The following is a 13,549-nucleotide window of genomic DNA, read 5'->3' on the forward strand; positions in this document are numbered from 1 at the left end:
GAACCTTGAAGGAAGGGTAGGTGGGGAATGAGACTTGAGGAGTGGAGATAAGGAATTAAGCTAAGAAGGGCTCATCAGAGCATAGACACAGAGGAAATGTCACGGTGCTTAAGATCAGAAAGCGGTGCCTGCTTGGCAAAGAGGGAGAGCATCCTAGGGAGGTTGATTGAGAGGCGTGGTAGCAGAAGTGCAAACGTAAAAGTAACCAGTGTCTGGGGCAAGTGGGGATGTGACGTATGGTGGGAGGAAAATGAACCTGAAGGAAGGCCAGCACCTGGAGAGAGGTCCATAGTGCTAGGTCTTATGGAAGGGCTTTTTCTGTTGCTGCCCCTTCACTTTGGAACTCTCCCCCGATTCGGTCTGTCTCCTCCCTTTCAGCCTTTAAAACCTTATTGAAGACATCTCTTTTCTGCCAGGCGCTTGCCTTTTAAATTTTTTGCTGTTATTTTTATTTTTAAAATCTCAAATGCTATTCTTGTTTTGTACACTGCCCTGAGTCTGTGGATTGGGTGGTATATTAAATCTTTTAATTGATAAATAAATAAATTTTTTGCAAACGGTGAAGAGAGGTAGTGGGCTTCTAGGAACATAGGAAACAGACATATACTGAGTCAGACCATTGGCCTATCTAGCTCAGTATTGTCTTCACAGACTGGCAGCGGCTTCTCCAAGGTTGCAGGCAGGAATCTCTCTCAGCCCTATCTTGGAGAAGCCAAGGAGGGAACTTGGAACCTTCTGCTCTTCCCAGAGCGGCTTCATCCCCTGAGGGTGAATATCTTGCAGTGCTCACACATCAAGTCTCCCATTCATATGCAACCAGGGCAGACCCTGCTTAGCTATGGGGACAAGTCATGCTTGCTAGCACAAGACCAGCTCTCCTCTCCTTTCTATTGGATATGTCAACAAGTTTGCTTAGAGATATTCCAACACATCATACAGCCTCGGGGTCCTGAACAGGGACCACCTTGGAGTTCTCTGAGCCCTCCTGCCTCCCCAAGCTGCAGCTGTGCTATTTGTTCTCCAGCTAAGGATTGCTGGCTTGAAGCAGATCCGTCTTCAGTCATGTGTCCACTGCATGCATGCAGACGAATCTCTATGGGACAGCTGAATGTTTGTGACAGAAGGGGTACACTTGTTAGAGGTTGTGAACCCCTGGTATAGCCTAACATTCCATTGGCAGGCAAACCTCTAGTTTTGGGTGCATTTGCATTGTTCGTTTAAAAAACACACACCAAAAAACCCAACTTTCTGTGCCCCTTAGTCTATGTCATTTCTACTATGGGTCTTTTCTTCTTATGAAGTCTTCAGGAATATGTTCCCGGTATGATGATTATTATTTATATATTGCTTTTCAGTGGCAACAAAAAAGTCACAAATCAGTTTGTTTAGCAAATGTAATGAAAAACACACACACCAGCAACAGGCACTGGTAGGGGCGCTGTGTTGGGCTGAGTAGGGATAGGTTTCCCCCTCCCCTGCAAAATATAAGAGAATCTTGAATTTGTTCTTTAGGGGTTATACAATTTGGTGGGGGCCTTGCCATCAGCAGATGGACATATTGTTTGCTTAAAATAGCAACATCTGAGTTGCACCCATATAGTGCTGTTAGTCAAATCTCTAAATATTAGAACCAAAATTGGTTTTTTAAAAGGGAAAACAAGTAATGCCTGATTCATCCCTAAGACATCTTATAAACTGTGTCAAGAGAATAAAAGTCATCCTTTTAAAGTAACACAATTCCTTACACTGCAATTTCTTTCTAGACAAATAAAAGTGACATACCCAAAGAACAACTGCATCCATTTATTATTAAAAATATATGAGGAGAAGGAGGAATTTATTTTAAAGATAAATAAAAATACCTCCCCAATCTCCTCCCCCCACCAAAGAAATAAAACTAGGAACAAAGAGACATGATGGAAACATTTAGCTAATGTATATAACCGAGAGTGAAGGTGGAGGCTAGAGTAAGGCTGGCCACTCTTACCTATGGGGTTAAACTAGCCCTCCTTTCTTATGAATTTGCCCTGCTGACTCTACAGGACTCCTTCCTATCCTCTTGGAATAGAGCTATCCAGACCAAACTGCCAAGCTTTGGATTCTCCCTTCCCCTTTTACTAGCTATGGGATACAGCCAGGCCAAATCTGTGCTTAAACAAAGGATAACGGACACAGAATGCCAAGCAGATCTAGGCAGGATCCCAAACTTCACATTGGAAAGTCTGAGATACCTTCCCTCTCCTGCTCTGTAGCTGTCATTGTTGGAAATCCCAGCCCACAGGAGGGCCTTTGGCACATTGCCACACCCTCCCATCAGCTGTTTTATAAGGCAGGTTCAAGAAGATTCCACCTGCGGAGAGACTATGTCCTTGTGACACAGAGCAGGTTGAAACTACAGAGCATGTTGTCTTCAGACTGCAGAGATAGTCGCGCCAACCAACTGTGCCTGTTTCTTGAGATCAATGATCTCAAAACAGTGGTACATTTGTTGGTAACCTCCAGACTTGACTTCTGTAATGCGCTCTACGTGGGGCTGCCTTTCAGTACAGTTGGTTCAGAATGTGGCAGCCAGGTTGGTCTCTGGGTCATCTCGGAGAGACCATATTATGCCTCTGCTGATGGAGTTACACTGGCTTCCTATAGGTTTCCGGGCAAAATACAAAGTGCTAGTTATAACTTATAAAGCCCTAAAGGGCTTAGGCCCTGGGTATTTGAGAGAACGTCTTCTTCATTATGAGCCCCACTGTCCATTGAAGTTGTCCATGGAGGTCCGTCTCCAGTTGCTGCCAGTTTGTTTGGTGGCCACATAGAGACAGGTCCATGTGTTTTTATGTGTTTTTAACTGTTTTATTATTGTGAACTGCCCAGAGACACAAGTTTGGGGCGGTATAAAAGTGTAATAAATAAATAAACTAGGGGCATAGCTATAATTGAGCCAAAGGGTTCAAAGAACACAGGCCCCCAGCTCCGCCCCTCCCTATTTTCTTCATTATCTCCCTCACTCTAGGGGGGGCACCAGAGAGAAGGATGAACATGGGCCCCCTCTCCCCTGATATGCCCATGGCTCCAACCTCATCCTGCCAATATTCCTCAAGTACCCTGGTCACTCAAGTAAACCCTATACCTTGCTGTTGCTCTCGGATGAAGACTCCACCACCATGCACAATACTACACAGTAGGGATGTGCTCAAATGTTGTTCTGTGCCGGCGGGGGTGGTACTTCAAGGGCAGGGGAGGGTGTATTCACCCCTCCTGCCGCATTTCCCCTGCCGATGCTCTGTGATTTTTAAGACTCTCCGGGCGGCAGCGTTTCTTCCTGCCGCTCCGTTTCCCTCATCGGCTGGAAGTGGCAACCGTGCGTGTGCCCATTGCACACGCATGTCCGTCTGCCATGCATGTGCATATGCAGTCACTACTTCCGGCCACTTCCGGCCGATAAGGAAAATGGGGCAGCAGGGAGGAACGCTGCCGCCCCGAGGGGCTTAAAAATAATGGAGCGCTGGCAGGTGAAGTGTGGTGGGAGGGGTGAGTACACCCTCCCCCGCCCTTAAAGTACCGCCCCCCACCGGCGCCTAAATGCCGACCCCCCCCAAGCCAAAATGTTTCAGAAGCCTTTATAATGGCCTCCGAAACGTTTCGGGCTCAAGAGTACTACACAGCACTGTGCTGCAGTGCGTAGAATCTGTAGGGCCATGACAGCTCTGGCCTAGATGGACCATGGGCTGAACCTATAAAATCCAGTCTTAGCCTCAGCTGTCACATAAGATATTGTAACCTCCTTTAATTGCATACTTTGAATTTTTCTTATGTACCTTTAAACACTCTTAATTATTTTTAAGTACTCTTATATGTAGAGCCCGTCTGGCCCACTATTTACTAGGATGCAGACTCTCTCTCATAGACAGTCTATTTTAAATTTAAAATTTTCTTCCACCTTATTACTACCCTACATTTTTATAGCTTCATAACTGTAGTTTTATATTTTATATTGTATCTCCCACCCCATCCTGTATCTTATGCATTTTATAGCTCTTATGTTGGTATTTTTATAGCTTCATAACTGTAGTTTTATATTTTATATTGTATCTCACACCCCCATCCTGTATCTCATGCATTTTATAGCTCTTATATTGGTCTAAGAACGAAATAAAGGTGATTGATGGTAATATAACCAAGAGTATATTTTGTGAAGTACATGACTTAAAAACAAAAACAAACCTACAACTGTTCTGTTCTTGTAGAAAGTGGCAGCCCTGAATCCCGTGTGAATGCTATCCACTTTTTGGTCCATAAACTTCCAGAGAAGAACAAAGAAATGCTGGATATTTTGGTGAAACACTTAGCCAAGTAAGCATTTGGTATCCTAATTTAGTTTTCACTTTTATTTTCTTTGTGTCCATAGTAGATTTTATTAATTAGATTCAGAATGAATTATGTTCTCTATAGAAACATACAGAAACATATAGGAATATATAGAAATTGGCTAAGTGGATATCAGATGCTATAAGAGAAATTGCAGAAAGGAAAAGGAAAGCAAAAGTTATTGGTGACAGGGAAGAAATGTGAAGATTAAATGCAGAGTTTCAGAGAGAAGTGAGAAAAGATAAAGAAAAATATTGGTCAGAACACTGTAAGGAAATGGAGAAAGCAGTTGGGAGAGGTTATATAAGGGAGTGTTTTGCTTGTGTGAAAAAGGTGAGAAGTCCCTTCATGGCAAGAAAGGCAATGGTAAGAGGACATGATGGGCAGGAATTACATGATTAGCAAGCAATTAGAGAAAGGTGGCGGGAATATACAGAACAACTTTATGCAAATAAAAATCAAAGTCATTTCATAAGACGGGAAGACCTACTAGCATTGGAACCAGATATTCTGGAGAAAGAAATTGTATGGGTACTCAATCAGCTGTCTAACCGCAAAGCCCCGGGAGTTGATGGAGTACCAGTAGAGTTACTGAAAGCTTTACCAATAAAGATATTAACAAGCGTTATGTCAAAGTGTATGGAAGACTTGTAGGTGGCCAATAGAGTGGAAAAGGTCTTTATTTATACCAATACCAAAGAAAGGTGATATGAAAGATTGCTCAAGTTATCACACCATAGCCTTGATACCACATGTGAGTAAAAATTTTCTGAAGATCATTCAACAACGTATGAATCCAACTGTCGATAGAGAGATGCCAGATGTACAAGCGGGATTTTGAAAAGGAAGACGAACGCGCAATCACATTGCCAATCTTCGATGGATGATGGAAAAGGCGAAGGAATATCAAAAGGACCTTTATATGTGCTTCATTGACTATACAAAGACTTTTGATTGTGTTGATCATGATAAGCTCTGGAATTGCCTCAGAGAAATGGGAATATCATCACATCTCATCCAGCTTGTACAGTCGCTGTACTCTGATCAAGAAGCCATGGTAAGAACAGCATATGGAGACACGGAGTGGTTCAACATTGGGAAAGGCACTTGCCAAGGTTGCGTCCTGTCGCCAATACTATTTAATATGTACGCAGAAATGGTTATGAGAAAAGCACATTTTGAAGAATCTGCTATTGGCGTGAAAATTGGTGGTAGGAGTATTAACAACCTTCGTTATGCAGATGATACAACATTGCTCGCAGAAAGCAAGAAAGCTCTAGAATGGTTAATTTTAAAAATTAATTTTAAAAAGAAAGTGAAAAATTTGGATTGCACCTTAATATCAAGAAAACAAAGATATTGAAACTGTAGAGAATACACAAGTCAGAGTGAAGATCAATAATGAGATAATTGAGGTAGTAAAGGAATTTATTTTTCTTGGCTCTACAATCGATCAATGTGGTGACTGTAGCCCTGAGATCAGGAGGCGTATAGCATTTGGAAGAACTGCAGTGATCAGCATGAGTTAAATTTGGAAGAGCAAAGATATTAGTCTCCTAACCAAATACAGATTGGTTAATGCAATAATAATTTCCATCAGCCACATATGGCTGTGAAACTTGGACTTTGAAGAAGGCAGATAGGAGAAGGATGGAGGCTTTCAAGATGTGGTGTTGGAGGCGACTGTTGCATATCCCATGGACAGCGAGAATTATGAATAAGGAAGTTTTAGATCAAGCTAAACCAATAATATCGCTAGAAGCTAAGATTACCAAACAAAAACTGACATATTTTGGTCATGTCATGTGAGCTGATTCAGTCAAAAAGACAATTATGCTGGGAATGATCAGCGGGAGAAGGAGACGGGGACAGCCTTGTACTTGGTGGCTGGATATTATTAAAAATGACACTGGGATGACCATGGTGGAATTAAAGGAAGCTGTATGAGATAGGACAGCTTGGAGTGCATTGATCCATAGACTGACCAAGAGTAGGACACAACTGAATAGAGAGAGAGAGACATAACTTACAAAAAGACATGTGAAACTTGCCTTGTTTTTTAAATACATTTTGGAAAAGGAGGCTGAAATGTAAGCTATTAATGAAGCAATGTAAGCATTTGCTTAGCAGTGTTGCTGATTGCAGGTTTGATAAAAGGTGAAACAAGTTTTTAAAATTTGTTTTTTGCAAACTTGCAGCTAGCTGGAAATTTGTTAGTAAATTTAAATTGGCTTCACATCTTCCTCTTGTTAAAACCTAAATGTGTTGGTATATTTTCAAATTCAGTCAGTTCCATTATGAGGATAAAGTTTTATATATTTTATTTCAAGACTTGAAAAGAAAAGTGAAAAAATCTTTGCATACATTTAGCTTCTCTAGTTTAGGGAAACATGATATTTCTTCAAAGTTATCTGTTTTCCAGCATCAAAGATGACTTATAATTTTGGTGATTCTCTTCCTTATTTCATTTTTGAAGTGTTTCAAACCATGCCAAGAAGAATCTAATGACTGTGGCAAATTTAGGAGTAGTATTTGGACCAACTTTAATGAGGCCTCATGAAGAAACTGTGGCTGCCCTCATGGACCTGAAGTTTCAGAATATTGTGGTAGAGATTCTAATTGAAAACCATAATAAGGTAAACAGAGGGAAAGAACAGGGGAAGATTAGCTTTTGTTTCGTAGCTTGTATAAAATTTGATATAAGGTGATCATTAGTCATTTAACAACGCAGGTTTCATATATCATAAAATTGCATTCTGATTCTGTTACACTTTTTATTTTGCTTGCATAACTTCTTGCATTAGAGAATGAATTCTGGTTTTATTTTTGAAGTAGAAGTATTTTTTCTCCTACTACCAAAAAAAGAGAAAAAAGTAGAGAACACAAACTTATGCATTGGCTTCTATGCTACTTTCTTTATGCTGGTCCTGAGAAGCATAACTTATCTTTTACTTTTAATATTTTTAATTGCTTTTCTATTTCTACCACCACTTCTGCGTTGCCAGTGAATGTCGGCTCATTTGACTGACTCTGCTCTCCCACACACACTCCTGCTGCTTCCCAGACTGGCAAAAACCTTGCTTTCAGTATAGTGGAGACTACTAGATTCATTATAGCCAAACTGGCAGACAGATGTCTATAGAAGCATTACATCAACCCTGACTAAAATGTTTTGTTTTTAAAAATTAATTTTTATTTTCCCAGACACAAACAACAGAGAGGTGGCAGTAGAGGCAAATGGATTTTTCATTGGTCACATTTTAATGATCACAGTAAAGGAGTTCTCCTTTTAATTTTCCAAGACAACTTTCTTTTATTTCTAGGGAAATATCAAGAGACTAGCTAATACATGATGATATTGTTCATAACAGGAAAATGCTAATTGTTATGAATTTAAAATGTATCATATGCATTATGTTACTAATCCTTACAAAAGCCGTATAAACTAGGCCAGTATTATTATCCCTGTGTTAGAGATGAGGAGCTGATGTCTAGAATTAGGGGTTTGTTTAATCGCCCAGTGAATTAATGGCTCCGCTGAGATTTCAGTCAAGGGTATCCAGTTTGTAAATCATGCTCTTAACCATAATGCTACACCATCATTGGAGAGTGACAAGAAGAATTTACTATAGATCTAACTGAACATGGATTGATTGTAGCTGAGATCAAAGTAGTTTATTGCTCTTGTTTTTTTTCATCTTGCTATGAAGATTTGTTGAATCCATGAACTTCTTACCTCATGTGTAGATCAGTACAAGAATAGGAAGGGTTTAGGGTACTTGCATTATAGATCAGTGAAATACATGGCATCCTTATCTTCATATTTAGGTCCTTTCAATATATTTCCAAGTCGTGTTAGGGATGCTTATAGCTTGTAGGATCTCTGGCTGTCGCAAATGGAAGTAGATAAAAACCAAGAAAAATGTTTTAAATTGATATTGAATTTTTAAAAGGACATAAGATAAGGTAACTTGGCATTCAAATTTATTTTCATCTAGAACATGAATGAATGCAGTATGAATTGCTTTGTTATTTGGATGATGTTGCGTTTGAGAGAGATGATGACTTGATGTATCAGAGCCTTATTTTATAAGAGTTGACCAGAATTTACAAAACTTGTTGGCAGGCGGGGTGACTTGCCAGGGTGTGGGGGACAGATGCACCATCCTGCCTTTCCAGGATCAGAAAAATCTTTCACACACGCAGAGGTTGCATGTATGATGCTACAACTTGGTAGTAATCATTTTTTTAAAAGAACATGCTCATCTTTTTTGCTTTACTCTGTACATGCAAAGCACATTAACTGGATTTACATATCCCCTTTCCTTTAGTTACTACAACAGTCGTATTATATGGAGAACATTTTATAGCAAAACACCAATATCTTTATCATATGGTTTCAATCTAATGCTTTCCAATAGACATGTTGGGTTGAACTCAAAAGCTAAAACGTTGGTTAAGTAATTTTGGATTCCTTTATCTGTTAAACCAATAATTACTTTTGTAATACAAAAGAGCATTATATCAACCTTGAACTGTAATAAAAATACTCAAGAGAAAGGGAATGATTTCCCCCCTTTCCACATTTAAAGAATCTAGAAAGAAGAAAATTTCTCTTTCTCTGGTTCTGGTTACCTACTTATTTCTTTAAATCGTTATTCACATCTTTCTCCAGAAATATTCCTTAATATTGTTGTATTATCAGAACAATAATAAATAGCTTTCCTAAAACAATATACCTCATTAATATTTTTACAATAAATAAAAAACACTATTGGAGGACCTATTAAAATGGTCTGCCCGAGACGGCAGCTAGACCCAGTAGGACTCCAAAAAGCCTTGGAGGGTTTTGATGTTGATCCTGCCAGTGATTCTGTCGATGCCCTGGTGGGAACCTGGAATAGGGAACTCACCAGGGCAGTAGACATGATAACTCCTAAGCATCCCTTCCGATCTGCTTTAAAAGTGGCCCCTTGGTATACAGAGGAGTTACGGGGTATGAAGCGACAAGGTAGGCGACTGGACTGAAAGTGGAGGAGAACTCGGCTTGAATGTGACAGGACACAGCATAGAGCCATTTGAAGGTTTATGTGGAGGCGGTGCATGCTGCAAAAAACCAATTCTGGTCTGCGTGCATTGCTTCTGCGGGTTCGTGTCCAGCAGAGCTGTCCTGGGTTGTGAGGAGTTTGATTCAGGCTCCTTCCAATTCAAACCAATCCCCAGGAACTTTGTTCTGCTGCAGTGCTTTTAATGGGTTCTTTGCAGACAAAATCTCTTATATTCGGGCCAACTTGGACTCCACTGTTTCTGCAAGGTCTGTTAGTGTCCAGCAATCCCTCTTGCAGTATTAGATTGGATCAGTTTCAGTCTGCGATGCCCGATGACGTGGACAAGCTCCTTGGGGTGGTTTACCACTTGTTCTCTGGATCGTTGCCCGACTTGGCTGCTTCTATCTAGCAGGGAGATTGTTGGAGATGGCCTAGTTAATATCATTAACTCATCACTGAGGGAGGGTAGGATGCCTCCTTGTTTGAAGGAGGCAATGATTAGACAACTTCTTAAAAAGCCTTCCCTAGATCCCTCAGTGATGGATAGTTATAGGCCGGTCTCCAATCTCCCATGGCTGGGCAAGGTGACTGAGAGTGTAGTGGCTACCAGCTCCAGGAGGTTTTGGAGAAAACTGATTATCTAGACCCATTTAAAACTGGCTTTAGAGCAGGCTATGGGGTTGAGTCTGCCTTGGTCGGCCTGATGGATGACCTTTACCAGGGAATTGACAGAGGGAGTGTGACTCGGTTGATTTTTTTTGATCTCTCGGCGGCGTTTGATACCATCGACCATGGTATCCTTCTGGCTCGCCTGGGGAAATTGGGCATAGGAGGCACTGCTTTGCAGTGGTTCCGCACCTATCTCTCAAGCAGATTCCAGATAGTGGAGCTTGGTGACAGTTTCTTTTTAAAACAGGAACTATTATATGTAGTCCCTCAGGGCTCCATTCTGTCAGCAATGCTTTTTAATATTTACATGAAACCACTGGGTGAGGTCATCAGGAGATTTGGTGCAGGGTGTTATCAGTATGCTGATGACACCCAAATCTGTTTCTTCTTCTCCTCATCCTCATCATCATCAGGAAATGGCATTCACTCCCTAAACGCCTGCCTACAGGCAGTCATGGGCTGGATGAGGGATAAGAAATTGAAGCTGAATCCAAGCAAGACAGAGGTGCTCATTGTGGAGGATCAGAATTTAAGGGATGAGTTAGATCTCCCTGTGCTGGATGGGGTTACACTCCCCCAGAAGGAACAGGTACGCAGCTTGGGAGTGCTCTTGGATCCAGGTCTCACCCTGCTATCTCAGCTGGCTATGGCCAGGAGTGCTTTCTGTCAGCTTCAGCTGATTCGACAGCTGTGTCCATTCCTTGAAGAGAACGATCTCAAAACAGTGGTGCATCAGCTGGTGATCTCCAGGCTTGACTACTGCAGTGCAATCTACGTGGGGTTGCCTTTGTACATAGTTCGGAAACTTCAGTTCAAAATGTGGCAGCCAGATTGGTCTTCGGAGTAACCCGGAGAGACCATATTATAATCAGTTGCACTGGCTGCCGATATTTTTCTGGGTGAAATACAAAATGCTGGTTATTACCTTTAAAGCTCTGAACGGCTTGGGTTTGGGCTACCTTAGAGAGCGCCGCCTTCTGTATGATCCCCATCACTCATTGAGGTCATCTGGAGAGGTCCGTTTCCAGTTACCACTGGTACGTCTGGTGGTGACTCGAAACTGGGCCTTTTCTGTAGGTGCTCCTGGTCTATGGAATGCACTTCCGGCAGATATCCGCAGTTTAGGCTTGTTGTCGGCCTTCAAGAGAGCCCTAAAAACTTACTTGTTTGGCCTGGCCTTCCAATGTTTGTAAAGTGTATTTTTAAGTATTGTAATTGGTTTTAAATGGTTTTAAATTGTTTTTATATTATTTTTAGCACTGCGTTTTTATGTCTTTTTAAAGTTGTTGTACACTGTCCAGAGCATTTGGATGGGGTGGTTTATAAATGTAATAGATAATAGATAGATAATGGTACAGAATACAAAACTATTTCTAGCAGCACAGAGATAAAATGCAATAGGTTTAAGGATCTTGACGGAAGAGATGCATTTTCACTAAATGCATCTCTCGGTCATCTAAAACTGACAACAGATTAGGCCTCATGAATCTCCTTTGGGAGGACCATAATACTGGAGCCTCTGAAAAAATGCTCTCTGTTCTTAGCTGAGGAGAGCATTACTCCTGAGAGCAAAGGTGCCTGCATAAATATTTGTCCAGATTATTTTATTTCATGATGGTGTACAGGGAGGGTCTGGAAAATGTTTCTTAAGATATCCTAGACCCAAGCCATTTAGGGCTTTATTTTATTATTATTATTATTATTTATTTACACAGTCAGACAGGTGTTATTGACTAGTTTGTTTTATCCAGACATCGAGTCCTTCCCAAGGACCTGGGGTGGCTGAATTTTATTATCAATGTTGTTGCTGTTATTATAGATATTGTCGCAGAATATAGCCATTCCCAGTAAAGCTGCTTTTTGTAATTGGTTGATGGTGATTTCTGTGGCCCCTATGGTGTTAAGGTGCTCTTCAAGTTGTTTTGGGATTGCACCTAGGGCACCAATTACCACTGGGATTATTTTGGTCTTTTTCTGCCACAGCCTTTCAATTTCAGTTTGTAGATCTTTGTATGTTGTTTTTTCTATTTCTTTTTCTTCTATTCTGCTATCCCCTGGTATTGCTATGTCGATTATTTTCACTTGTTTTTCTTTCTTCTCGACTACAGTGATATCTGGTGTATTGTGTGGCAGATGTTTGTCTGTTTGTAGTCAGAAATCCCATAATATTTTTACATCTTCATTTTCTACAACTTTTTCAATTTTATGGTCCCACCAATCTTTGGCTACAGATAGCTTTTATTTTTTGCAGATGTTCCAGTGTATCATCCCTGCTACCTTGTCATGCCTTTGTTTGTAGTCAGTCTGTGTGATCTTTTTACAACAGCTGATTAGGTGGTCCACTGTTTCATCTGCTTCTTGACAAAGGCAGCACTTGCTGTTTGTTGTTGATTTTTCTACTTTTGCTCTTATTGCATTTGTGTTGTTGCTGTTGTTGTTTTACATTTTATATCCTGCTCTTCCTCCAAAGAGCCCAGAGCAGTGTACTACATACTTAAGTTTCTCCTCACAACAACCCTGTGAAGTAGGTTAGGCTGAGAGAGAAGTGACTGGCCCAGAGTCACTCAGCAAGTATTTGACTGAATGGGGATTTGAACTCGGGTCTCCCCGGTCCTAGTCCAGCACTCTAACCACTATACCATGCTGGCTAGGTCAAAACTAGCATCTTGAACTTATCCAAGAAACAAACTGGTAACCAGACAGCGTGGTGTAGAGAGCCAGCGTGGTGGTGTGGTTAGAGTACTGGACTAGGATCGGGGAGACCCGAGTTCAAATCCCCATTCAGCCATGAAACTTGCTGGGTGACTCTGGGCCAGTCACTTCTCTCTCAGCCTAACCTACTTCACAGGGTTGTTGTGAAAAAGAAACTCAAGTATGTAGTACACCGCTCTGGGCTCCTTGGAGGAAAGAGTGGGATATAAATGTAAATAATAATAATAATAATAACTAGTTCCGCTCAGAAGAAACCATTACAGTATATTAGCTCAGACTTTGCCACCAAGCCAGATTGCGGCAGCAGAGGCGTTCCTAGCTTGTGTTGATGGCTGGAGGGAAGAGGTGCGCCCCAGTTGAGTGAGGTAGGGAAAATAAACCCCAGCATGCCAAGGGTGGTGGTCTCTTTGCCCTTCTTCATGCTTGCAACTGAAGCAACTGCCTCATCCTGCTTCATGGAAGGGCCATCCCGGTACCTGCGGCTAAATCCCTCTCACACACATCTCAGCATGGAGCTCATCCCATAAGAGCCTGGGGTTGAGCGGATAACACCACTTTCAGTTGAGAGGAACAGTCCTGATCCAAATACACTCATGGAAGTTGCCACTGAATTCAGCAGCAACAGTGTACAAGGCTTTCACTTTTGTTATCTTTTATTGATTATAAAGATTTATATCCTGTCTTTTCACAATTTAAATTCCCTACATTGCATTCTGTGCAGCAGATTATTCAAGAATAGCAAGCATGCAACAGCTATG

The 13,549-nt window shown here is 41.2% G+C and overlaps 1 protein-coding gene across 4 annotated transcripts in view; it reads left to right on the forward strand.

The window, feature by feature from the left end:
- The window catches only part of ARHGAP10 (Rho GTPase activating protein 10), a 207,914-nt gene that overhangs the window by 135,075 nt on the left and 59,290 nt on the right, over positions 1-13,549 (forward strand). For all 4 annotated transcript variants that reach the window (XM_053254179.1, XM_053254181.1, XM_053254180.1 and 1 more), the window contains 2 exons: positions 4,242-4,347; positions 6,839-6,998. In XM_053254179.1, the coding sequence (XP_053110154.1) occupies positions 4,242-4,347; positions 6,839-6,998 (266 nt within the window). The remainder of the gene's footprint in view (positions 1-4,241; positions 4,348-6,838; positions 6,999-13,549) is intronic.

Source organism: Hemicordylus capensis, chromosome 5, assembly GCF_027244095.1.
Source record: "Hemicordylus capensis ecotype Gifberg chromosome 5, rHemCap1.1.pri, whole genome shotgun sequence".
Classification (NCBI taxonomy): Eukaryota; Metazoa; Chordata; class Lepidosauria; order Squamata; family Cordylidae; genus Hemicordylus; species Hemicordylus capensis.